Source organism: Photinus pyralis, unplaced genomic scaffold (genome assembly GCF_008802855.1).
Source record: "Photinus pyralis isolate 1611_PpyrPB1 unplaced genomic scaffold, Ppyr1.3 Ppyr1.4_LG5, whole genome shotgun sequence".
Taxonomy (NCBI): domain Eukaryota; kingdom Metazoa; phylum Arthropoda; class Insecta; order Coleoptera; family Lampyridae; genus Photinus; species Photinus pyralis.
The window spans coordinates 28,091,703-28,116,962 of NW_022170596.1; the positions used below are offsets into that span (position 1 = coordinate 28,091,703).

Consider the following 25,260-nt stretch of genomic DNA (forward strand, 5'->3'; position numbering starts at 1 on the left):
TGCATGCACATGCTCTTAAGAAACAAAAAAAAGTATTTACCTACTTTTATTTAAATAAACAAAATATAAATAAATAATAAACTAATCCCATTATTTACAACCTCCTCGATGAACACAAAAGCGTCCATTTTTCAACTTTCTATACAATGAGATGTATTTTCCGGCAGACGTTGTTCTCGGTACAATAAAATTTTCACAGAAGGCGGTTTTACTTGAAGCGGCGACGCTGAGATTGCCATAATTCAACGCGTGTAAGAATGTCAAGACGAAACTGTAACAGTTATTCTTCTCCTCGTCGTAATTCTTCGCCAACCAGCACTTTTGCTTGCACACTTGAAGAAGAACGTTGTCCCAGTGCTCTCTCCACGGCGAGCTCGCCTGATCCACCAACAAGCATTGATTCCACTCGTCGTTCATGTGTCGACGTAAACCGTTCTTGTCGAATTCCACAATTATTCCCGTCGATGTTGTTATGCCGATATGTAGGTCCATCGAATTGTAGTAGTCACTACAAAATGTCATTCATGCAGTTTTGCTTAAGTAATTACACAGTTTAAACGAGATGTTAGCAAATTACAAAGGAAGAGACATAAACTTTCGCATTTTTCGGACTTACTGCAAAAAATCGCCAACTGTAGGTTTGATAACGACAGCACAAGGATACTGCGACGCTCGTATAAACGGATACGGAACCCTAAAACAACCACTACCGGTGACAACTCCAACGATTACCTCCACTCACCGAAAAGGCATCAGGGAAAAGTTGGCGAGAGATAGATCGATGTGGCATACCGGACAGTAATCGGGTAACGAAATGCAAAACACCTTCGGCCCGCAATGTTCGAAGCAGACGACTCCCGGATCCATGTCAGCTCTGTAACGAAAAAACTAAATGAATTTGACCGATTTTTTACGGACGATTAACTTTATTGTAAATGCCCCCAATTAACGCGGCTATTTTCGAGATCGTTGCCTTCACCTTCATACTCATTCAATTTATTTATTTGGAGAAAGTTAAAAGGCAAATTTGAGGTTATGTAAACAAAGTAGAAATTTAACTGTTCTGAAGTTAGCTAATGATTCGTATTGAATACAAAGTGAGTCGTATACTAATATACAGGTTGATGAAGTTTAAATGAGTTAACTACCGTTACTTGCCAATATAATGTTTCTGTATCTAAATATCCATTCCACTATACTCTGCAAAATTTATATCTCTATCTGCTATTTAGATACAATTGTTCCACAATCCAAAAATATCCATTTCCCTACTATTTCCCCAACACCTCCGCCTTGTTGCACCTCGGCTTGTCTCGTCTTGGGATCTTGTCTCGTTCTGACTCGTCTCTAGCTTCCGGATATGCTCCCAGCTTCTTTTTTCAGGTTGTATAGGGACCTCTCCACGGCAGTATCATGTTTTTTTTTGTAAGTTAGTTAGTTGAATGTTATTATTAGATTTACTTATTTTTCAGCAACGACTGACATTATAGATAATGTAGATACCTGCTACGTAATTAGGGCTGTGTCCTGTGTAGTTTGTATAGTAATAAATAAATAATAAATAAATAAATATCACATATTTCTTAACCTATGCCAATTACGTTAATATGCAGGAATTAATATTGTTGTACTATTGTTATTATTCTACATTTCCTTGTTATATTTATATTTCCTTTTGTTTTGGAATGCCCTGTACAATATAGTATTATTGTTACACTAATGGGAGAGCAACCGAAATAGATCAATGACATTTTTACGGCTTTAAAATGCTTAAAAAACCATTTCTTGGGTGTCCGAGCTCCACTCAAAAAGCGCCAAATGAAATTAATTCAATACACAAAACGAGCTTTTGCGTAGAATCCAAAACGATTCGTACTTTTTTGATTAGACGTCTCAATCAAAAGTTATGGGCAAAAACCAATTTCGAAAAAAAATTCAAAGGGCTGTAACTTTTGATCTAGTAGCCCAATCTTGGAACTGTTTGAAATTATGGAATCTACAGGCCATATTCTATAAGAAAATGTTTTTTTCCGGTCGATCTGAGACAATTTTTTCTTGGAGCCTCAAAAAAAGGCAGTGTTTAACCTTCCTTTTTTTTTCAAAAATCGACTACACCCAAACTTCTCGGGATAACACCTTTTCTTATTAATTTTGGTGCGTAGAATCCAAAACGATTCGTACTTTTTCGATTAGACTTCTCAATCAAAAGTTATGCACTAAAAACCAATTTCGAAAGAAAATTCAAAAAAAAGGGCTGTAACTTTTGATCTAGTAGCCCAATCTTGGAACTGTTTGAAATTATGGAATCTACAGGCCATATTCTATAAGAAAATGTTTTTTTCCGGTCGATCTGAGACAATTTTTTCTTGGAGCCTCAAAAAAAGGCAGTGATTAACCTTCCATTTTTTCCAAAAATCGACTACACCCAAATTTCTCGGGAAAACACTTTTTCTTATTAATTTTGGTGCGTAGAATCCAAAACGATTCGTACTTTTTCGATTAAACTTCTCAATCAAAAGTTATGGACTAAAAACAAATTTCGAAAGAAAATTCAAAAAAAGGGCTGTAACTTTTGATCTAGTAGCCCAATCTTGGAACTGTTTGAAATTATGGAATCTACAGCACCAAAATTTCGGTATACACATTTTCTCATTATTCTACATTTCCTTCTTATATTTATATTTCCTTTTGTTTTGGAATGCCTTGTACAATATACTATTTTTGTTACACTAATGGGAGAGCAACCGAAATAGATCAAGGACAATTTTACGGCTTTAAAATGCTTAAAAACCATTTCTTGGGAGTCCGAGCTCCACTCAAAAAGCGCCAAATGAAATTAATTCAATACGCAAAACGAGCATCAACTTTGAACTTTCCGTACCTACCCGGTTATGTTGTATATACGTTGCCATGACAACCTGACATTTAATCTACATACACACGATCGTATGGTGATTATACCTACCCTTTTTTTTGAAACAGTTAGCGCCGGTAAAGTGTGAGTTATCAAAAACCCCTCTTCCATAAAAAGCGATTGTTAAAATAATTATACAAGGTGAGTGAATATAAATATATAAGGCAACCGATCAATATTTGCACTGTAAACTTAGTCAGTCACGCAACGTACCTACATACTCACCCAAAACAAATTCACCTTTTCCACATCAACTAAACGTAATAGTGAACGCAACCTCCGGTAGCAAAACGTTCCTTTTCTCTCCTCTCTAACGAGACGTTGTTAATTTAATACGCGGATATCCGACCCACTCATCTCATCTCACGATTGTCTTCCCCATTAACAAAGAAACAATTAGAATTTACAAGCGAGTACCATCGCACGCGAAACTCGCCAAAGTAACACCTCATTAAGCGAAACGGCCGCCGGTTTAAACCCGTTTAACTGTAAATTACATTCGCAAATCAAAAACAATGTACCCACCTAGCGCCCGCGCCGTCAAAATTGGGCCATCGCAAACAAATTCGGAAATTAGTCAATAGACGCGCGACCGTTACGCCGGAGCAATTAGTTTAATGGAACACGCTGTAAAGTGGGTAATAATTTGCTATTGTTGATTTTGTTTGTTAAATGAAAAGAGGTAGTCAGTCGGTCGGTTAGTATCTACTGTTACTTTCTCGGTATAGAGACGACCTACTAAAAATGGTAAATCAACAATTATTTGTTATTAAACAATTTCGTATTGCTCGGAAGTAGGTGGTGTAGCGTTCTTCTTTTTTTTCCCCAATCGAGAACCGTTAAGGATTTGATTGACGTATAGTCGATAATTGGCTAATTGGTTGAGCGTTCCAGTGAGAATGGGTCCCAAGTCATACAATTATACTAAGTATACAATGGAGAATATTCAGAGTTCGAGTTTGGTGTAAGAGATGTGGGTGGCAGGTGCCAGATTTCAACCCATAGTTGAGATTTTATTTTTTCAGTTTTTTGATCTCCCTGTATCTATTTATAATCAAAATATCAACACAGTTAAGATTCAAAAATTTTATTGAATTTTGAATTTTTTAAATCTTTTTTTGAATATAATTCATGGTGTGATATATTTTTTGAAAAGCTATATCGAAGATAAAAATATACAGGGTGTTCCATTCAACGGTAACTTTTTTACGTAACCCCGTATACCTACTTATTCTGAAGACAGCAGATTATGCAAAAATAATTGTATAAAACAATTTTCTGTATCTTTTTAACTAAGAAAATATATGGCCATTTTGAAATTGACAATTTTTCTATTTCCGTATCCCTTAAGAGTAATTATTATTTATCACTTACAATTTATAACAAAAGCACATCGAAGTTGGAACTGCCTCCAAACACAATTCGGCGCGAACTTGATGACAGTACTACTCGGCTTTGGATATCATACCTATAGTTGAGATTTTATTTTTAATGATTTTTTCAGCTTTTTTATCTCCCTGTATATATTTATAATCAAAATATCAACACAGTTAAGATTCAAAAATTTTATTAAATTTTGAATTTTTCAAATCTTTTTTTGAATATAATTCATGGTGTGATATATTTTTTTAAAAAGCTATATCGAAGATAAAAAATATACAGGATAACTTTTTACGTGACCCCGTATACCTACTTATTCTGAAGACAGCAGATTATTCAAAAATCATTGTATAAAACAATTTTCTATATCTTTTTAACTAAGAAAATATATGGCCATTCTGAAATTGACAATTTTTCTATTTCCGTATCCCTTAAGACCCCTTAACAGTAATTATTATTTATCACTTACAATTTATAACAAAAGCACGTCGAAGTTGGAACTGCCTCCAAACACAATTCGGCGCGAACTTGATGACGGTACTACTCGGCTCTGCGACTACTTGACTCAGGAACGATTCGGCTCTAGTATTATTTGGCTCTGAAAAAATCGTGCGTTGGTATGCTATATTTTTTAGATTCAAAAAAATATACAGGGTGTTCCATTTAACTTTTTTACTTGAATCATTATAAAAAGCCTTTGTATAAAACAATTTTTTGTATTTAAATCATAGGGTCATTCCGAAATTGAAAACTTTTGTATTTTCTCCCGTATACCCCCCCCCCCCCCCCCCCAATAAGGAGGAGCTTAAGACAGTGAAATTTGATGGCCGTCTGGCACACCTTCTACCTACTGCAAAAAAATCCCAGAACTCTAGGACAATTCCCCTAAAAGTAGTTCCAAAGCACTAGAAGAGGGTCGGTGGGCCGGATGGACGGACAATCCACAAAAAGCACTTGTTGTTAATTCTTAAGAAATGCGCTAAAAAGTATAGGTTCTGGTACATCAATGCACAAAGGAAAACGAATTCGAAAAGTTAACGTTAAAATATACAGGGTGTTACATTAAAAAAAAATCAAATCTCGGAAACGGTAGCCCAAAAAATGTGTTGACTACGCCACTGGATTCTACGTAAAAATATATCATGTAGTTATTCTCCTCTTTAGCGCATACGATTTTCAATTGAAAATAAATCACGATCGATCAATTTATGATGCAAACGTTATAGGTTGCAATTTAAACAATATAAACAATTCCATGTAAGTTTCGTAACCGCAAAATCTATCTTACTCACCTTGCCTGCTTCACGCGTGTGTCATTTACCCACGTAACCGCAACATCGCATCGCGCACCTGGTTTCGTTCAAATTTAAATTTAAAAAAAATATACCTCATTCACTGTAAGTTTAGTATTGCACATTTTTATATACATGGTAATTCAAAAATATACAGCGTCAAGTTCAACTGAAACTGGAATTAATTAAACGTGGAGGTAGACTTGAAAATTAGCGCTTGGGACTACTATTGAAACTCAAAGTAAAAATTAAAACCCTGTAAAGAAATCACATGTACCTTTCCGCCGAACACAAAAAGCTTCATTCCTCCAATTAATAAGACAACAATATTATTTATTACGACCCCGATTGACTTGGTTCAAATTCCAAAGCGAAAAGAATTCCTGAAAAAGAATCACCGTTGATTTAGTAATGGCGGGTACTTACGTACTTAATAAATCCAATTAAGCCTCCAAAATGAGAGAAAAGTGGATAATGTGGATGTGCTTGAGAAAATAAAACTGTTTGGGGGAATTATTGGGAAAAAAAGACATAGAAATAAAAATATACAGGGTGTTCTATCAAAATCAATTTGAGTTGAAATTTCAGAAACATCAATTAATAATGCGGAATGCTGCAACGTGGCGTTAACCAGTGCTTATGGTTCCTAGTGCCGATCGTCTCTCTCTACGTCTACCCAATTTTGGGCGGTTTCAACTGCCTGAGCAATCCGTGCGTGCACGGCGTGTGCATCGATGATCTGAACACGAGCTACTCCTGCTACTGCATCGACGGCTACACGGGCGTACAGTGCCAGACCAACTGGGACGAGTGCTGGTCGAACCCGTGCCAGAACGGTGGCGTCTGCCGCGACGGCATAGCCACCTTTAACTGCACGTGTCCGGCCGGGTTTCTCGGTGAGTTGGTTAGTTGAGCGGGCGGTTTTGACGCGAGCTTTCAGGGGAGTTTTGCGAGGAGGACTACAACGAGTGCGCCAGTAATCCCTGCTTGAATAATGGCACTTGTATGGATGTCACTAATGGGTACAAGTGCGTGTGTCCACTGGGTTACTTGGGGGATAACTGCGAGATAGACGTTGCCGTTTGCAATGCCACAAATGAGACTCGCTGTGAGAATGGGGGGATTTGTGTTGAGGGTCCGGGGCTTACTTACTCATGCGCCTGTCCGCCAGGTACTGATCATCCCGTAAACTGGTAACTCACTGGTATTTTCCACAGGCTGGGAGGGTAAGCTGTGCGAAACTGAAATTGACGAATGCATGTCGGCGCCCTGTCAAAATGGCGCGGTTTGCATCGACAAAATGGCGGACTACGCTTGCGCATGCTTGTTCGGTATGTGGCAACTTGTACATTTTGATTCTGACATTGGTTCCAGGATTCACAGGGAAAAATTGCCAGGAACAGATTACGCACTGCGAGCAGAATCCGTGCCAGAATGGCGCTTTGTGCCTAAGCGAGAACGGTCAAGATACTTGCTACTGTGTCCCGGATTTCCATGGAGATCGTTGCCAATATCAGTATGATGAATGCGAGCTGGGGTCCAGGTAATGGCTATCAAAACTTGTTCCTCCTAGTACTGGTGTCTGTACAGGTGCAAAAATGGAGGAACGTGCATAGATGGAGTCGACAGTTTCACATGTTCCTGCCCTCCGAATTTGACAGGTTTCTATTGCGAGTGCCTTGTAATTGACGGCAACCAATTGGATTGCAACTACATTGCGACGACAAATACGCAAACTACAAGTGCAACTGAAACAACGAAGACAATAACAGAATCTTTTCAAACAACTCCTGTGCCAAATATTTCTATTGCGTCTACGTCTTCAACTCCATTCGTCGAGATCACCACCAGCCCAAAAACGGAGACGACCCCCTTAATCGTCGAAGAAACAACTGACTTTCCCACAATGGAATCGAGCGAAACCACGACATTCCACACGGAAACGCCAAAAGTGAGAACGGTCACTGCCAGCTCCGTCCAATCATCGACGGGTTCGTCCACTGAAACGCCAACTTACATCACACCCACACATCCGCCCACCTTCCTCACAGAGGACCCCACCACGTTCCTCCCAACCGATCTAACGACATCGGACACAACCAAGATCAACGCGACCACCACGCAATGCGGCCACAACCAAACCGAATGCCAAAACGGCGGCAGCTGCATTTACACCCCCGAAGGCTACACGTGCATCTGCCCCTACGACGCCGAAGGCCCATTTTGCGAACACCGCCTAGGAATTAAAAACGCCGCGTTCGGCGGAAACTCGTACCTCACCCATCGCCTGGTCAACGTCTCCGGAACCGACGTCGAATTCACAACGAAAACCTTCTCCCCGAGCGGTCTCATTTTCTACGCGAGCATCGACGCCACCTACATGGGTCTGTTCCTCGAACGCGGCCACCTGAAGTTCATCTTCTCCTGCGGCTACCAGACGATGCTGCTAAGCGAACTCGGACATCCCGTCAATGACGGATTTGAAATGACGATCCGCGCCAGGTTGGAGTTCGACGCGAATTTGAGCGGATGCAACGCGAGCGTTATGCTTAATAAAACGCTCACGATGAGCGGAAATCAAGTAGCGATCGTGAATAAGCTGGTGAGGCCGACTTCGATCCTGCACTTGGGAGGTCTGCCTCAGGAGAAGTTTAAGGAGCATCTACCGGCGAGCGGATTTATGGGGTGCGTGACCGATTTGAAGGTAAAGGAAATCGCGCCCCCTACATTTTTGTGTTAACACTTAAATGCGTAGGTTTTTGGTAGGGACGTGCAGATTTTTAAAGATGCAGAGGATGGTTATAAGGTCTCGGAGTGCGAGTCGCTCGCTTGCCTGTCAAATCCGTGCAGTAATGGTGGATCGTGCGTTGAAGACGGAGACAGATGGTATTGCCGGTGCAAAAATGGGTAAGAGTCATTCACCAGTTGCAAATGGTACGGTCCTCCCTTGAAAAAGACTCCCTCCGAGAAAAATTGAAAACTGGATCGCATTTGAACCCTTTCGCGACTTGCTCTCGTCAAAAAATGACTATTGCATAAATGGTAGTACTCGGCACCGATTGGCCGCGCAACCGCGGACTAGCATTAGGGTCGAAATGTCCTGTGGTCTGTCAGCCGCAGTAAACCGGCTTTGTAGCTCAGTGGTAGAGCGTTGGGCTACAAAACCGGAGGTCGGGTTGAGGAGAATTTTAAATATTGGAGTAGTATAGAACAAGAGGACAATAAATTAAATAATATAAACATTCCAAAACCCACCTAGGCCAGTAGAACTTTCTTTGACACGTTTCAATTCATCTTCACGAAGTGATAAAATTAAAATATGGGTCAATTATAAGAGGAGGAAATAATTAATCACTTAAGTTAATAGAATTTACTAGCAGCTTACGCAATTAGCAGACTTAATTCCAATTATAAATAATTGACGGCTACATTTTAATTAATCATTTCGACAACGTTAAATGTAATTAAGTTGCTTGTTTAAGTTGGTCTTTTGTCACCGGGTATGCTTGACTGCCTACTGAACGCTTTCTTTAAAAGTTAAATATCAATTTCGTTCATTTATTACTTTCTGAAACTATCGAGCTCAAGCAAATTACGAAAATTTATAGCATCCGTTTATGAGATTCCTCCTAAAGGCTTCCAAATTTGTTTTGCGCCCTGTAGTCGACTGTAGCAGACTATTACAATTTAACTGCCGTTTTTTAAATATTAGTCTATACCTAGTACTGCTCACCCGCACGTGGTGTCCTAGAGCACATCCGCGACCATCGGTGCTTTAGCGCCTGTGCTCTCTCAGAGCGGTGCCGCGGCACCTTCGGCACCTACCTAGTTACGCCACTGCTGTTTACAATAACGGACGATCAAAAATGAGTGGAGGTCGAGTCGCCTTTGAAATTACGATTTCCCTTGTAAACAAAAATTTCAAGGTGACTCGATAGCAACTCATTTTTGATCGCATGGTATAACACATGCCTATGTAAATATACCTAATAGGTAGGCAGTAGGTACATAGTACCGTGTGTCCTATTTTGATTGAGACTGCAGTGTATCTCAGTTGTTTTTAATGATAGAGACTAGCGGTTTTCGCGACCTGTGTTTTTTTTTGCGAAACGTTTGATACAATAAATAGCATCAAGCTAGCTACGTTTGTTTCTAAGATACAGGGTGAAGGCGAAAAGTTTGACTGTTTGGGATGCTATCAAAAAAGTACAAAGTGTTAGTTTTATATTTTTACGAAGAATCCAGTGGTGTAGTTCAAACAATTTTTGGCCCACCGTTTCTGCGGTTAGACCCAATTTTTCTATTTTTCAAATTTTCCCTATATATTTTAAAGTTTTGAAATGGCATGTTTCTATCTCCCGCCCCTTTTATTGATTGGTATCGGCTGCCATGGATACAATAAACAAAACAAAATCATAAATCCATGGCCTACTATTTAAAAACCGTAAAATATAGGGTTTTTATTTTTAGTTCATGGTCGGCAAAAATTATGCAGAACGATTTCTACTTTCGGTCCAATCTCAGAAATGGTGGACAAATTTTTTTTTACTACACCACTGGATTTTACGTAAAAATATTTTTAAAAAACAGTTTAACCCGAGGTTTAACCTGTTTCTATCTTACATGGGTCGTAAAATATGATCACCCTGTATCTTAGAAGCAAACGTATAACTAGAATGATTCTGTGTTTTACAAAAAGGTGGCGCTGGCTCCCCCCTCCTTTTCCCCAAAGTTAAGGTGTAATGGCGCCCCCGAAGACAAAACGGATCCAAAGCAATCGACACAATGGCGTTGCTTGTTGTTTAATAATCTGCTAGTATTTCATTCCCCTACCCCCGCCCCCAGACGATTCTAAGCAACCTCGCGACTAGCCCGAGGCTGCCCAAATCGCCGCAATAGGGCACATTTTATCGCCATATCCATTCGCGTTCACCTTTCGTATGAAGCGGTACATATGTAAATTTTCCTATACTTAAATGAACGATTTAAATTTGCAAAACGAGCGCGAAACAGACAGACAGACGAACCACAGCTAAAAATATAATTTGCAATTTTCAGATAATTAAAATATGGGTCAATTATAAGAGGAGGAATTAATTAATCAGTAATCACCTCAGCTAAGTTAATAGAATGTACTAGCAGCTTACGTAATTAGCAAACTTAATTCCAATTACAAATAATTGACGGCCGAACGTATAGTTTTACAAAGGCTAAATTTTAACTAATCATTTCGACAACGTTAAATGTAATTAAGTCGGTCTCCGGACCACGCCCCCACTTCGGCATTTGCGCCCCCATTAAATAGTCCAATAAGTTTTGTGACATAAACAAAAGCGATATTAAATTACGTATTCAATTCAATTATTCAATATAAATAAAACGATATTACCTTATTTGGCTTTTTTACTAACAAAGTTCCACCTTTGCCAACGGGTATGCTTGACTACCTACTGAACGCTTTCTTTATCAGTTAAATATCCATTTCGTTCATTTATTACTTTCTGAAACTATAATATTGCAGTGTATCACAGTTGTTTTTTCAGTTACCTGGGAAACTTTTGCGAAAGCTCCATTTGTGACAACAACCCGTGCCTGTACGGCGCCACGTGCTTACAGTTCACCGGAAATGGCTACATTTGCCTATGCCCATTCGGCAGACACGGTCACTTTTGCGAAAATGGTAACCGCGAAACTCCGAGCTTTTCACACTAACCGAAATCCTTCCAGAACTAGACGCCAGCGAGCCGTACTTCTCCGGAAGCGTACGCGGTCTGTCCTCGTACGCGTCCTATCAGCTCCCAATCGGCGGAATTTCGAACAACATGGAGGTCAAATTCAAATTTCGACCGGCGACCATGGACCAAATCGCGATCCTACTCTTTATCGGACAACTTGGACAGCACGACGTGACCTCGGATCACGTGGCGGTCAGCTTCGTCAAGGGTTTCATTATGCTCACCTGGAACTTGGGTTCAGGTCAGTTAATCTCATTCGCAACCTTACGCAAAGGATTCTTCTAGGTCCAAGGCGGATATTTACGGCGAAACCGTTGCTCAGCGGAAAACCGAGCTACGTTCTGCAGTTCGGACGCGTCGGGCGTAAGGCTTGGCTGTCCGTCGACAATTTGGGAAACATCACGGGACGGTCGCCGGGGAACTTGATTAATTTGGACGTCGAGCCCGTGCTGTACCTCGGCGGTCACAACTCGCCCAATTTCTCCACTCTCCCGCACGATCTGCCGTTGCACAGCGGCTTTTCGGGGTGCGTCTACGACGTGGAGTGGAAGTCGGGCAACTTGATTATTCCGTTGCAAAGCTCACGGCAGGTGACCGGACGCGCCGTAGGACAATGTGGCACTAACGAATGCCACGAACGGCTCTGTCAAAATAACGGAGCGTGTCTGCATCACGGGAGCACTTTCACGTAGGTATCCAACCCGTGGAGTTCCCCAAAAATTGTTTTTCTCTCCAGCTGTTTGTGCCAGGACGGATGGTTCGGGCCGCTGTGCTCCTCGAGGTTTAACCCGTGCGACTACCAAAGGCACAACTGCTCCGGGGGATCCACGTGCGTCCCGCTCCTGACCGGTTACGAGTGCGACTGTCCCGTTGGCAAGTCCGGGACGCAGTGCGAGGTGGACGAGACGTTGTCCGACGTTAGCCTCTCGGGAAAGCGCTCCTACATTATGTTGCGACAGCCTCCCTTTGAGACTTCCAAGTTTAGTTTCGAGTTGGAACTGCGGCCGTTGAGCGGACGGGGGTTGATTCTGTTCATCGGCTATGGAGAAAGTAGTTTTCTGTCGCTTAACATGCAAAGCAACATGCTGGAGTTGCGAGTCTTAGCTTCAGGTTTGTAGCGAGCTGTGCGATCGGGCCTAAGTCGAGTTTCTAGTTAAACGCCAATTTGGGGGTGGCAAAACTGTTAGTGTGCGAAGCAACAAGCTGTTGGCGATGGGAGACTGGTACAAAATCAAGGTGGGGAAGTACGGGAATAAGTTGTACCTCCACGTGGGTGGCAGCGTTACCAGTGGCTTTCTGAGTAGTGTGGAGGTTTTGAGTATTTCCGATGGCGACATATACTTAGGTAAGGCCCTTCTTGGAGAACAACCCTTAGATTATGATGTAGGTGGAATTGCCGATATGTCGGATTTACCGTTTGCGGCAACCTCCAGTCTTCCCGTGCCGTTCACGGGTTGCATCCGGCAATTCATGATTAATTCGCACCACATACCGCTCACGTCAGCCTTCATCAGAGATGGTCGGAATGTGGCCGACTGCGATGGTACCCCGTGCGGGAGTGACGCCTGCGACAACGGGGGCACGTGCTGGATGGACTCCAACTTGAACCCGCACTGCGCATGCCCCGATCCTTACATCGGTGAGAAATGCCAACTAACGCCCTCTTGCGAGGAGAGATCGTGCGGAAATAGAGGACGATGCGTAGGTACAAAGTGCTTTTGTCTCATGGGATACACGGGGGCCTTCTGCGAAACCGGCATCACGGTGCACACGCCAGACTTTTCCGGCAACACTCACCTGGTGCTGCGACGAGTCGTAACCGACAAGAAGCGAGACTTGAACAAGTCGAAAACGTCGTACTTAAATTTGAATTTTTCCACTGCCGAACAGGATGGCATTTTATTGTGGAGTGCAAAGGTATGTATAGCTTTTGTAAAATTGTTCAAATTGTCGCTTCCAAAATTCACCTTCAAAGTATGCGTCATCTACGGGTATGCATTTTGTGAAAAATTTACGAGAAAACAATTAACAAAGAAAGTAGATGGCCAATGTATATTCTGGGCCAGGAAGTGACGTCCCACCAATCAGAAACGACGTCGTGACGTCACAGCCAATCAAAGCTTTGATTGGCTGTGAGATTACGACCTCGTTTCTGATTGGTGTGACGTCACTTCCTAGTTCAGAACATACATTGATGATCTAATGAAGAAACGTCAATTTTGAAACTGTTGGAGTCACAGTTCGTAAACTTTGAACGTTGTGGTTTTTTTGTTTTGGCCAACCCTCAGTGGCGGATTTAGCTCGGTTGTTCTCTAAAGAACAATTTCATAGTGAGATCTACCAGACACGGAGGTGTACCGCCTTGGTGGACATACATACAAAAATACAGATCCTTTATAAGGACTCTTGTTTCCTGTTCCCTTGCTTACTCAAATCTGGATAGGTCCTGCATAATCCAGTCCCCGTGATTTCAAAAAAAGGTCTGCCATATCTACCCTTGCTGGTGGAAGATTTCCCATTAACTGTCAGATCAATTTTTTTGCTCCCAGTCCAGTATTTTCGTCGCAACAATGCCAATGTGATTTGGTTCCCGCCATGGGTATCCTTTGCGATTAGTGTGACCAAATGACTTTTTGGAGGAATTATGAAGGGGTGTTTCTCTTGTGTCGTTTTGCAGACCATATTCGTTAATCTACCCTCTACTCTTAATAGTCCCATTGCATCCAGGAAGAAAGTGTGTTGTAGTGTACTTAACCCCCAGGTTCTACGCTAACTTCACACTACAAGAACTCGGAAATAAAGTCAACCCGACAACGTTTAAAAATGGCCACCCGAACTAAACAAGATCCCGCTTAAATTTGAAAAGTGGCACGTGATCAAACATCTAAGGCAGGGCCCCCTTACGTTAGTTGTAGCAAAGATGATCTTTGGTTGTAGACAACACTTTGGCCTGAAGCACAGTAGGAAAAGAACGTACAATAAAACACTCAAATTGTGAAAAGTTTGGGTGAAATACACAGGATGTGACTCATGTTTGGTGCAATAAAGTCCTTTTGTTAAAAGCAAGATGGAAAATTACATGGCCTTCGAGATGGCCAAAAAAAACAAGATATGTGGAAATTATTGAATCGCCACTCATTTATCGCACATAGATTCTAAACTGAAGAGCTTTGATTAGCGTAATCCCGCTCCTGCAAGATGGGTAGCCCGCCCCTGGTTTCGGGGTTTCGAGCCTACAGTTGGATGTCGAAGACAATCACGGAATTAGGTGTTTTCACTCAATTTTAACTGCAGTTTTTACCACCCCCTTGACTGCTAACGGAGAAAATGTTAGTTACAAACAACAGGTCAGTACATACATCAAACGAATCGGTCATTTCCACATATTAAAATAAAATGATCGAAACTTATATGAATGTTACTTCAGGGACAAGATCAAGTAATCAACATCAATAAACATAAATTAAGGAAGCATTACACCAAAAACGTAAACAATTACAAACAATAGCATAACGGTATCACACATGTGTTCTGCATTGCGGTTAAAGCAAGTAAATTTCAAAAACAAAGATTCAAACACACAAAAAATATGAAATGCGGCATACAAAACACAAATACGATATAAAGAAATGCAAAAATTACTACCTGCATTAAATAACACAAAATAACAACAAACATTTATGGAGCGACGCGTTCACTACCGCCATTCAAGACAAGATGCCCAACGTAATCCCTGTTCGTGCTTTCTAGGTGGCGCATGCAGCTTTTCCCCACCTAGAAATTGCATGGTTGTCAACTCTCAAAAATGTACGTATCGCCGTAAGTTGTATATACAGGGTGGAACCTTTTAAGCCTTCTCTCTGTACCCCGCATCTCCTCAGCTTCACCTTTAATTGGCAGGCTTGCGGTATAGAGGTTAGCTCTATTTCTGGTCTCTTGATATCTTCTCTATTTTTCCTGCAACAGTACTTGCCCCCTTGGTTTTGGACTTCCGTTTCGAAAAACTTCGTCAGCGCGCCCTCATCCGTGACGAAAACCAAACATTGTCTAATCGAAGAAGTACGAATCGTTTTGGATTCCACGCACCCAAATTAATAAGAAAAAGTTTTTTCCCGAGAAATTTTGGTGCAGTCGATGTTGGCAAAAAAGGAAGGTAATACACTGCCTTTTTTTTGGCCAGAAAAAAAAATTGTCTCAGATCGACCGGAAAAAAATATTTTCTTATAGAATGTGGCCTGTAGAATCCATAATTTCAAACAGTTCCAAGATCGGACTACTAGATCAAAAGTTACAGCCCTTTGAATTTTTTGTCGAAATTGGTTTTTTGCCCATAACTTTTGATTGAGACGTCCAATCGAAAAAGTACGAATTGTTTTGGATTCTACGCACCCAAATTAATAAGAAAAAGTTTTTTCCCGAGAAATTTTGGTGCAGTCGATTTTTGGTAAAAAAGGAAGGTAATAACTGCCTTTTTTTTGCTCAGAAAAAAAAATTGTCTCAGATCGACCGGAAAAAAATATTTTCTTATAGAATGTGGCCTGTAGAATCCATAATTTCAAACAGTTCCAAGATCGGACTTTGTTTGGGAAGACACTTACTTATTTCTATGAGAAAAATTCGAATTTTTCTACGTTGAAGAAGCGGTAAGATCGCCATCTCCTTTCTATAAATAGTGAATAAGTAAAATATTATCATACAACTTTCTCGCATAATCACCTGCACACCAAAAAAATCCTGACTCATACACAGGTACCGATAATATACATTACATGTCGCATTGCGAACTCGGTCATGCTGTAAGGTGTGTTGCCTAACTATAGGGGTATGTCATCACAAATCGAAGTATTTCTTTTTCTTGATGTCGTTTGTGAATAAATCCACTTTTTTTACATTCTACGATCTCTATTCGCAGGACGGCAACTTCCTAGGCGTCGGAATAGAAAACGGTAACATAAAGCTCGTATATTCCAACACCTACAACGAGACCATCATCGAAATGCCACGACGAGCGCACTTGGCGGACGGCTCCTGGCACAGCCTCGAATTAAACTTGGAGCCGCAAGTCGAAATGCGAATCGACAGAAAACCGCTGCACCTGCAACACCAAACGGAAGTGGCGTCCAACCGATTTCCATCCAACGCGATTTTTTACCTCGGAGGTTTGCCGCGCGACAAAAACCTAACCAGCGCCACCTACGGTTTGTTTAAGCAACCGTTCGTGGGGTGCATCGGTGCAATACAATTCAACAAAGAGAAGTTAATACAAGATTTTTCAGTTTACGAAGGCGAAAATGTTGGTGTTTGTAATAATTTATAATTGTGTTCATTTTTAAAGTTAAGGGATACTGTTGTTACGAAGACACTTTTTTTACAATAACAATTGCAAATTCCGACCAGTTAAAAACATTAAGAATAGAAATGTGTTTCAGGATCACACTGACCACAATTTAAACAATAGGTATATTTTAGTTTTGTTGGTAGAGTAATTGCACTAATCACGTAAGTGTACAATATTGATTACTTTTAGCCAATAAACAAAATGGCGGTCTCATCCCACCAATAGTAGTTACAATGTGCTGCCACCAGAGGTCTCATTCCTGAAACACAGCAATAATCACCATTTGTTTGTTTCCTACCTTTGTTGAAATTGTGTGCAATATTATTGTTGAATTATTTGATTTCCTAAACGAAACAGTTGGTACAGAATACAAAAAAAAACAAATATACTAGTACATAAAATATAATTGTTTTATTTATAATATATGTATTTATACCTATAATATATTAATATATCTCAGTGACGAGAGTGCGAGGCGCACGTATACAAATCCCATTATAGCCAATTGAATATAATTAAGATTGCATATAATAAACATTGGATTTTTTTTTGTATAATATATAAATGATCTGCTGCTTTCCAACCTATACACAATTGCGTCTCATAATAATACATATTAATTAAATTCATTATTATATTCTCTATCTATAGGTACAACATTTTCCAGCCACATATAAAATTCAATCAATCATTAGAATAATTTAATAATACCTTCAACCGTAAAAATTATGATATAATATATATAATGTACATATGACTGGAATAACAACACACATAGCGAACCATGAATATACTTACCACGACAAGACTGTCGCGACTACATCACTTGCATTAGCACCACGCCGAGTACGGAAACACGTATAAAAATACCAAAACATTCGCTTTGGTCCTCTAATATATATATATATATGTATATATATTTAACGATAAAATATAAGCCCTGTTTAATAATACTTAAGATCTGTGCTTGCTTAACGGTGGGGGGCCGGAAAGCAGGCTATATAATAGAATTAAAAAAATTAGTTCATAATAAAAAAAAATATAGGGTAATTAGCGTAAGCGATCATACTAAATTGCACCTAAAAGTCATCAATCGAATTTAACGAGCGAAGCTAACCCCACCGCTATAAAAATTCCGACCACTATCAGCAGTAGGGTGCCTACCAGCACCATCTGCTGGTCGGACATCGATTTCGATTGCATTATGTGGGGCCAGATCAACTTTAGATAGCTACGATTGCGATGGACGTGCGTCGGGGAGCTCGTTATCGGCTGAGAGAGCTTCGGAATGATGAGAGTTTCGGCGGGCGTCGTCGTGAACGTCAGCAGGGGCGAGTGCGGGCCGGGGAGTTCGCCCGACGAGGATAGCCGTATCGGGCAGACGCGAGCGTTGTAATCCGCGCCCGGTTCCAGGTTGTCTAGCGTGCATCTCGTATCGGGTCCCTTGTAAACCTGCGGGAATAAAAAGTGAACTTTGAGGTTAGTTCTTCGACACTCCGGCTATGATTCGAACGCGATGGACCCAGTGCTGCACCTATAGCTAGGTTTTGGTGAACTTTTGAAATTGAATTGAATTTTTTTTTGGAAAAACACGGAAATATATAAATTAAAAAAATAAATTGGCATTTTAATGATTTGAATTAGTAGGCTGAGCCGCTGTTTAACGGCAAGGGTAGGTAAAGTGAAACAGATGACTGTGCATTTCAAATGGGACGCGGAGCACGATAGAAAATGACGTTCAGAACATATCACAATAGTGAAAGCTTGTTATTTTTGACGTCTAAATGAATCCAGAACTGTCACAAGCTTTACAATGATTTATATGGCTTCTGCTATAAAATAAAGTCTAATAAAGGGGAACTAAGGGGAAATTCATTCATTTAATGATTAAAATATCCCTTTATCGTTTTATACAATAAATAACTATTAACAGGATGCGGGTTTGGAACTTTGCAAGATAGGGGATCAATTTTCTTGTTCAAATCTTTTTGAAGGTGAAATTTCTGGGCCAGTTTTTTAAGGACGAATCTTCTGGATGCAACTGTTTCAGAATTAAATATTCCAGGGAAATGATCAAAAATACAGAGTGAATCCATGCAGTGGCGCGGAAGGGGGGTGCGAAGGGGGCCAACTGCCCCGGGTGCCAGCCCTGTAGGGGTGACAAAAACGTATCTAAAATTTGAAAAGGCTTATGATTAATTATGGTAAGGGTGACAAGTTGAAATTCCGCCCTGGGTGTCAGAAGACTTTGCTACGCCACTGAATCCATGGTTGCTTGGAGTGCTATTATGGCGCCCTAAAGAAGGATTTGTAGAAAATGTGCTTTTGCAATGTTAATAATATAATAATTATTGTTTATGTGTATTTTTGTTAAAAATTTTGCTTAATTTTGTTGTTTCATTTATTATTTATAATTATGAATATCCAGATATTTCGAAAACCATTTGAAATAGTTATGACACAAAATATAACTTTAAGCCTAAAGTACGAATCGTTTTGGATTCTATGCACACAAATTAATCAGAAAAAGTTTTTTCCCGAGAAATTTTGGTGCAGTCGATTTTTGGTAAAAAAGGAAGGTTACACTGCCTTTTTTTGAGCCCCGAAGAAAAAATTCTCAGATCTACCGGAAAAAAATATTTTCTTATAGAATGTGGCCTGTAGAATCCATAATTTCAAACAGTTCCAAGATCGGACTACTAGATCAAAAGTTACAGCCCTTTGAAGTTTTGTCGAAATTGGTTTTTTTCGCCAAGACTTTTGATTGAGACGTTAATTCGAAAAGTACGAATTCGTTTTGGTATTCTACGCACCCCAAATTAATAAGAAAAAGTTTTTTCCCGAGAAATTTTGGTGCAGTCGATTTTTGGGAAAAAAGGAAGGTTATAACTGCCTTTTTTTTTGCCCCAAAAAAAAATTGTCTCAAATCGATCGGAAAAAAATATTTTCTTATAGAATGTGGCCTGTAGAATCCATAATTTCAAACAGTTCCAAGATCGGACTACTAGATCAAAAGTTACAGCCCTTTGAAGCTTCTATGGTAGTGGTAGGAAAAAGGAAAAGAAAAAATCTTTCCTTCCTGGGAAGTATATTACAGAAACAGAAAGATTTAATGACTCCTTCACTGCGACTAGAATATCTTTTTTGTTGGGGGGGTATGGATACCCCGCCAAACCCCTCCGGTGTTAACGTCTTTCCCAAAAACGTTTAGAAAAGTTAGTACTAAAACGATAATTTTTGGGAAACTACCATTTGACTGCTTAAAGCTCTACAATGTGTATATATTCGGGGGGGTTTGGGGGGTATGGAATACCCCCAAGCAAAAAAAAAAGATTCTATGATAGTGGTAGGAAAGGACATTGAATCTTTCCTTCCTGGGAAGTATATTACAGAAACAGAAAGATTCAATGTCCCTTTCTCTACAACTAAAATACGATCTTTTGTGCTGGGGGGGGGGGGGGGGGGGAGTTCCATACCCTCCAGTGTTAACGTCTTTCCTAAAAACGTTTAGAAAATTTAGTACGAAAACGATAATTTTTGGGAAAAGACCATTTGACTGCTTAAAGCTCTACAATGTCTATATATTCCGGGGGGTTTGGGGGGTACGGAATACCCCCCAAGCAAAAAAAAAAGATTCTATGATAGTGGTAGGAAAAAGGACATTGAATCTTTCCTTCCTGGGAACTGGGAAGTATATTACAGAAACAGAAAGATTCCATGTCCCTTTCCCTACGACTAGAATACGATATTTTGTGCTGGGGGTATTCCATATCCCCCAGACCCCCCGGTGTTAACGTCTTTCCCAAAAAGTTTAGAAAAGTTAGTACTAAAACGATAATTTTTGGGAAAAACCCATTTGACTGCCTAAAGCTCTACCATGTGTACATATTCAGGGGGGTTCGGGAGTAATGGAATACCTCCCCAAGCAAAAAAGAAGATCCTATGATAGTGGTAGGAAAAAGAACATTGAATCTTTCCTTCCTGGGAAGTATGTTGCAGAAACAGGAAGATTCAATAGCCCTTTCACTACAACTAGAATATCTTTTTTGCTGGGGGGTATTCCGTATCCCCTAGATCTCCCCCCTCTCGTGTTTAGTCTTTCCAAAAAATAACACGATAACTTTCATGGAAAATTAGAAGTTGCGATCAAATACAGGGAGTTCATAAAAAAAATTGTTTGCTTTCTACTTTGTGATTGCACCCACCCTGTATAATTTAAACCATGCAGAATATTCTAACTTATTATCATACAAAAGCACAATCTGAACAAAAATTCTTCCTTAGGGGACATAATCAGAGTCCATGCAATCGTTGACTCACCCTGTAGATATCTGAATTTTTGTCTAGGCGATTTCCCTTAAAGACAGTTCTAAAATCAATTCTGGGTTCAAATCTACAATAGATAATATTCATTGTCAGGGTTGCCATGTGGGTGGGAAAATGGCTCGGGGAGGATACCAAGGTGCCAGATCATTTTGAAGCCAAGACAGATTTGGAAAAAGGCCTTTGAAGCCATTTAAAAAAACATGATGATAGTTGTGGAACACGATATGTTTGTAATCTCAAGTCCAGAGGGGTTTTTTAGTAGCACACTTTGATCTCGAGATCTGCGCGGGCGCCAAGTTCAAGGTCATTCGATTCAGTTCGGTTTGTGCATAGCTTGGCGCATATCTCAAGGTCAAAGTTACAGCCCTTTGAATCTTTTGTTGCCCATAACTTTTGATTGAGACGTCTAATCGAAAAAGTACGAATCGTTTTGGATTCTACGCACCCAATTTAGTAAAAGAAAAAGTTTTTTCCCGAGAAATTTTGGTGCAGTCGATTTTTGGTAAAAAAGGAAGGTAATACACTGCCTTTTTTTTGCCTTTCTTTCCTGGGAAGTATTTTGCGAAGACAGGAAGATGATTCAATGCCTCTTTCCCTACAACTGTCATAATATATTGGTGAACTTTCATGGAAGATTAGAAGTATGGGATAAAATACAGGGAGTTCATTAAAAATTTTTTGGCCTTCTACTTCGTGATCCTTGTATAATTCAAAACATGCAGAACATTCCAAATTATTATAACACAAAAGCACAACGTGAACAAAAATTCTTCCTTGGTGGACATAATCAGAGTCCATGCAATCGTTGACTCACCCTGTAGATAATTGAATTTCGTTAAAGAAAGTTCTAAAACCAATCTGGGTTCAAATCTACAATAGATAATATTCACTGTCCGGGTTGCCATGTGTGTGTGGGGGGGGGGTAATGACCCGGGGGAGGATACCAGGGTGCCAGATCATTTTGAAGCCCAGACAGATTTGCAAAAGGCCTTTGAAGCCATTTAAAAAAAATGACAAAAGTTGTTGAACATCACTGTAGAGGGTTTTTTTTAGTAGTACACTTTGACCTCGAGATCTGCGCGGGCGCCAAGTTAAAGGTCATTCGAATCAGTTCTGTTTGTGCATATATATAACCTTGAGCTTGGCGCATGCGCACCGGTGGTGTTTATCTACTGTTTTTCTTGAGGGAGAGTTTTCACCGGAAATGCGCATTTTGAAGGTAGTGGGTAAGTCGGGCATAGCTAATGTTAATGTGAGTATTATTACCTGTTTAAAATCTTGATCCTTGAGTCGACAAACTTGAACCAAATATATGATCGGATCGGCGGTGGCGTTCTTCGACGACGTCCACTCCAACGCGCAACTTCTCTGCTCGATCTCGACGGCCTTCGGCGGTTTGACGCCCGCCGGCGGCGCTATGGACGTAGCGAACTGGTACTCCTCCGAGTAGTCGCCGTCGCCCGTGTCGTTGGAAGCGCAAATTCGAAACCTGTACGACGTCAGCTCGTGCAGTTTATTGACTTTGTACGTGAACGCCGTTCCCTGGTAGACGCACTGGAACTCCCTGCTGCGCGGGTTCTCAATTTCGAGGCAGTACTGCGTGAAGTCGTAGTTGCGGCCCTCGCCCCATTTCAGCTTGAGGTAGTTGTGACCGACTGCTATGCATTCGAGACGAGGGGCGACCGGTGGTAGGGGGAGAGTTGCGATTTTAAGTATCGACGAGAATGGGCCCGCGCCCACGTTGTTCACGGCTTGGATTTTGATTTTGTAGACGGTTAGTGGAGTAAGCGACTCGATTGTGTGGCTAGTGTCGGGTCCGGCAGTGCTCGTGGCTTGATCGCCGACTTCGATGTTGTAGTGAGATATGCTGGCGCCGTTGCAAGGCGGTTCCGTCCAGCTCAGTGTTATGCTGGTGGGCGTTTTGTCATGTTGAATGCAAGAGATTGCGGCTGGGGGAGCGGCCGGTGTCACCGTAGCCGAGGGGGGCGAGAACGGGCTGTAGCCCGCGTTGTTGCCGGCTTGCACCTTAAAGTAGTAGGGCGTGAACGGAGATAGTCCTCGTACGTCGTAGTTCGTCCCGGATCCCTGGAAGATCGAGAGAAACTGCTCTTCGACCGACTCATTCGGGCTCATCACCACCTTGTACTCGGTGATCGGGGCTCCGTTGCTGTTCGGCTCTTGCCATTCCAGGTAGATGTGGAATGGTGACTTCGGGGTGGCGGATGGAGCGGTCGGAGTGTCGGGAGGTGCGGCTCCGCTTTTCACGGAGAGGGTTTCGGACCACACTCCCGGGCCTATTCGATTGACGGCTCGCACCATGAAGAGATACTCGCAACCCGGGCTGACATTCACGACGGTGCATTCGATTTCTTTGCTTTTATGTACAATACTTTGAGTACCGTCGTTACTCACCATCTCCACTTCGTATTCCAACACGGGCGCGCCGCCGTTGTAGTCGGGCTCGTTCCATCGGGTCGTTATACTGTTCGGACGAGGTTTGCCGTGCAGCCGGAGTTCGGTACATTGTCCGGGACTAATCGCATCGGTGGTGACCGTGCAGGGATCAGAGTAGGTGCTGCGGCCTCCCGCGCTTAGGCAACTGACTCGTAATTGATAGGTGGTGCCAGGTGTAAGTTTATCACAGACTGCTTCCGTTTCGGAACCGGTATACACATTCTGATATCCACTACCCGAATTCAGTTCTAGAATATATTTGGTAATTTCCGCTCCCCCCGTATCCGCGGGCGGTTCCCATTTTAACCTAAACATATGCGCGTGTATTCGTCCTTTCACTATCGGCTTCGAAGGCCTCGCCGGCCGGTCGGGGAGCGTTTTGAACGTAACCTCCTCGGACCACGGCGAGCATCCTCCGTTGTTTTGAGCTTTCAATCTAAATTTGTAGTCGGTATATCGCTTCAGGTTCTCGCAAATGTATTCGCTATTTTTCCCGTTATATACAATGAGAAAGCCGTATCGCGTTTTAAGATCGTCAAGTTGTAAAACGAACTCGTCATCCTTAGGTCTTCGGCTCCACACCAGGTGCAACGAGTTTATGGTGGAGTCCCGCAGGCTGGGAGGTGCGGGTTGGAGGGGCGCGACGTCGGAGGTCGAAAACGAGACGACGTCCGAATATATGCTTTTGCCTACTTCGTTAAGAGCTGCTAATCTAAATTTGTAAATTGTCGCCGGCTGCAGTTTAGAGAGGCTGTGCTGCTTTCCTCTGCTCTTGTGGAGTTCCACGAAGTCGCCGCCCTTGCCTTCGTCGTACTCCAAAAGGTAGTACTGAATGTGCGAGCCGTTGTCGTTGACCGCGTTCCATCGGAGCTGCAGGCCGCTTTTCGTTCGCGAGATTAACTTGGGGGCCTGCGGTTGGTCGGGTTCGCAGGGGGGCGTTATGAACTTGATCGGGTCGGACGCCGAGCCTTGCAGTTCTTCGAGGTGCACTTGAAGACAAACCGAATACTCCTGACCGGGCCGTAGATCTTGAATTCGGCAGGAGAGTGAGGCGCCGCTATAAATTGACTTGTATTTCATTTCCTTGCTTTTATCACTAAGCAACACCTCGTAGCGGAGATCCGACTCGGAGATGTCCAACTCGTGGCTGTCGTTACTCGACGCTTCCGACAGCCTTAACGGTGCTGCCCATTGAAGTAAGGCACTGCGCGAGCTCAGTTCAGACACCTTCGGCGACTGGACGGACGACAACATGTCGGTGATAATATGCACATAATCATCTTCATCCTGCACGCTACTGCTCTCCTCCCCATCCTCCGAGGTTCCTACGCTGTTCATACCCTTCTCCTTCAAATTGCTCCTAGGCAATCCGTTGATCACGTCCTTCCTAGGAGATAAAAGCGGCGTAGTTTGTCCGGAATCGTTCCTCATCTGTTTATCGTGTAGTTTTTTCCTTAACTTATAATAACGTTGTTGTGTCCGTTCGTCTTTGTAGTAACCGTGGCTCGGAGGCGGCGAGTGACCGGAGTGTGTAGAGGAGACGTGCGAGGGATGTCCGGGTGGTATGCTGGAGTGAAAGTGAGGCGGCGGAAATCCCGACGATATTCCCGGATAAAACGTTTGGGGTGCTTGATTGCTGCCATTTGGTGGTCCAGCTCCCTGCAAAAAATTCATTAGTGCAGAAAATAATATTATTCAACAATAAAATTGAAATATATACGACATTTTACGTCATCTTTTCACAAATATTGATCTTGTCAATTGTGACACTTTTTCTATGCTAAAGACGAGGGTTCAAACCCCATAGCGCGCGCATTTTTT

The 25,260-nt window shown here is 41.7% G+C and overlaps 3 protein-coding genes across 10 annotated transcripts in view; 1 reads left to right on the forward strand and 2 right to left on the reverse strand.

The window, feature by feature from the left end:
* Positions 1-30: 30 nt before the first annotated feature.
* Positions 31-4,873, reverse strand: LOC116171848 (MKRN2 opposite strand protein). 3 transcript variants are annotated; one of them, XM_031488861.1, is made up of 5 exons: positions 4,764-4,873; positions 4,289-4,382; positions 743-874; positions 617-694; positions 31-508 (listed from the first exon to the last, which is right to left on the reverse strand). In XM_031488861.1, the coding sequence occupies exons 2-5, from the start codon at positions 4,306-4,308 to the stop codon at positions 91-93; spliced, it is 648 nt and encodes a 215-aa protein (XP_031344721.1). In that variant the 5' UTR covers positions 4,309-4,382; positions 4,764-4,873; the 3' UTR covers positions 31-90. The 3 variants fall into 3 exon arrangements, with proteins under 3 accessions (XP_031344721.1, XP_031344723.1, XP_031344722.1); XM_031488863.1 differs by lacking the exons at positions 4,289-4,382; positions 4,764-4,873 and adding an exon at positions 3,140-3,291; XM_031488862.1 differs by lacking the exons at positions 4,289-4,382; positions 4,764-4,873 and adding an exon at positions 926-1,078.
* LOC116171845 (protein eyes shut) lies at positions 2,964-17,053 on the forward strand. The gene is made up of 14 exons (XM_031488854.1): positions 2,964-3,055; positions 6,175-6,482; positions 6,527-6,757; positions 6,804-6,917; positions 6,961-7,129; positions 7,177-8,290; positions 8,342-8,493; positions 11,130-11,266; positions 11,314-11,562; positions 11,607-12,009; positions 12,058-12,431; positions 12,475-12,666; positions 12,709-13,238; positions 16,234-17,053. The coding sequence occupies exons 2-14, from the start codon at positions 6,197-6,199 to the stop codon at positions 16,636-16,638; spliced, it is 4,356 nt and encodes a 1,451-aa protein (XP_031344714.1). The 5' UTR covers positions 2,964-3,055; positions 6,175-6,196; the 3' UTR covers positions 16,639-17,053.
* Positions 17,054-17,110: 57 nt separating this feature from the next.
* Positions 17,111-25,260, reverse strand: part of LOC116171846 (fibronectin type-III domain-containing protein 3A) — an 89,332-nt gene continuing 81,182 nt past the window's right edge. For all 6 annotated transcript variants that reach the window (XM_031488855.1, XM_031488859.1, XM_031488857.1 and 3 more), the window contains 2 exons: positions 22,252-25,098; positions 17,111-18,111 (listed from right to left, as the gene is read on the reverse strand). In XM_031488855.1, coding sequence (XP_031344715.1) covers positions 17,749-18,111; positions 22,252-25,098 — 3,210 coding nt within the window. In that variant the 3' untranslated portion in view covers positions 17,111-17,748. The remainder of the gene's footprint in view (positions 18,112-22,251; positions 25,099-25,260) is intronic.

Bases quoted from the DNA above. Each gene is read 5' to 3' on its own strand.
- LOC116171848 (XM_031488861.1), bottom strand. From the start codon at position 4,308: ATGTGCTTTTGTTATAAATT. The intron at 695-742 runs GTGAGTGGAGGT...TGGTTGTTTTAG, and splicing joins TTTTCCCTGATGCCTTTTCG to GGTTCCGTATCCGTTTATAC. The intron at 509-616 runs GTAAGTCCGAAA...GACATTTTGTAG, and splicing joins ACAGTTGGCGATTTTTTGCA to TGACTACTACAATTCGATGG.
- LOC116171845 (XM_031488854.1), top strand. From the start codon at position 6,197: ATGCTGCAACGTGGCGTTAACCAGTGCTTATGGTTCCTAGTGCCGATC. The intron at 8,494-11,129 runs GTAAGAGTCATT...TTGTTTTTTCAG, and splicing joins TATTGCCGGTGCAAAAATGG to TTACCTGGGAAACTTTTGCG. The intron at 12,010-12,057 runs GTAGGTATCCAA...TTTTCTCTCCAG, and splicing joins CATCACGGGAGCACTTTCAC to CTGTTTGTGCCAGGACGGAT.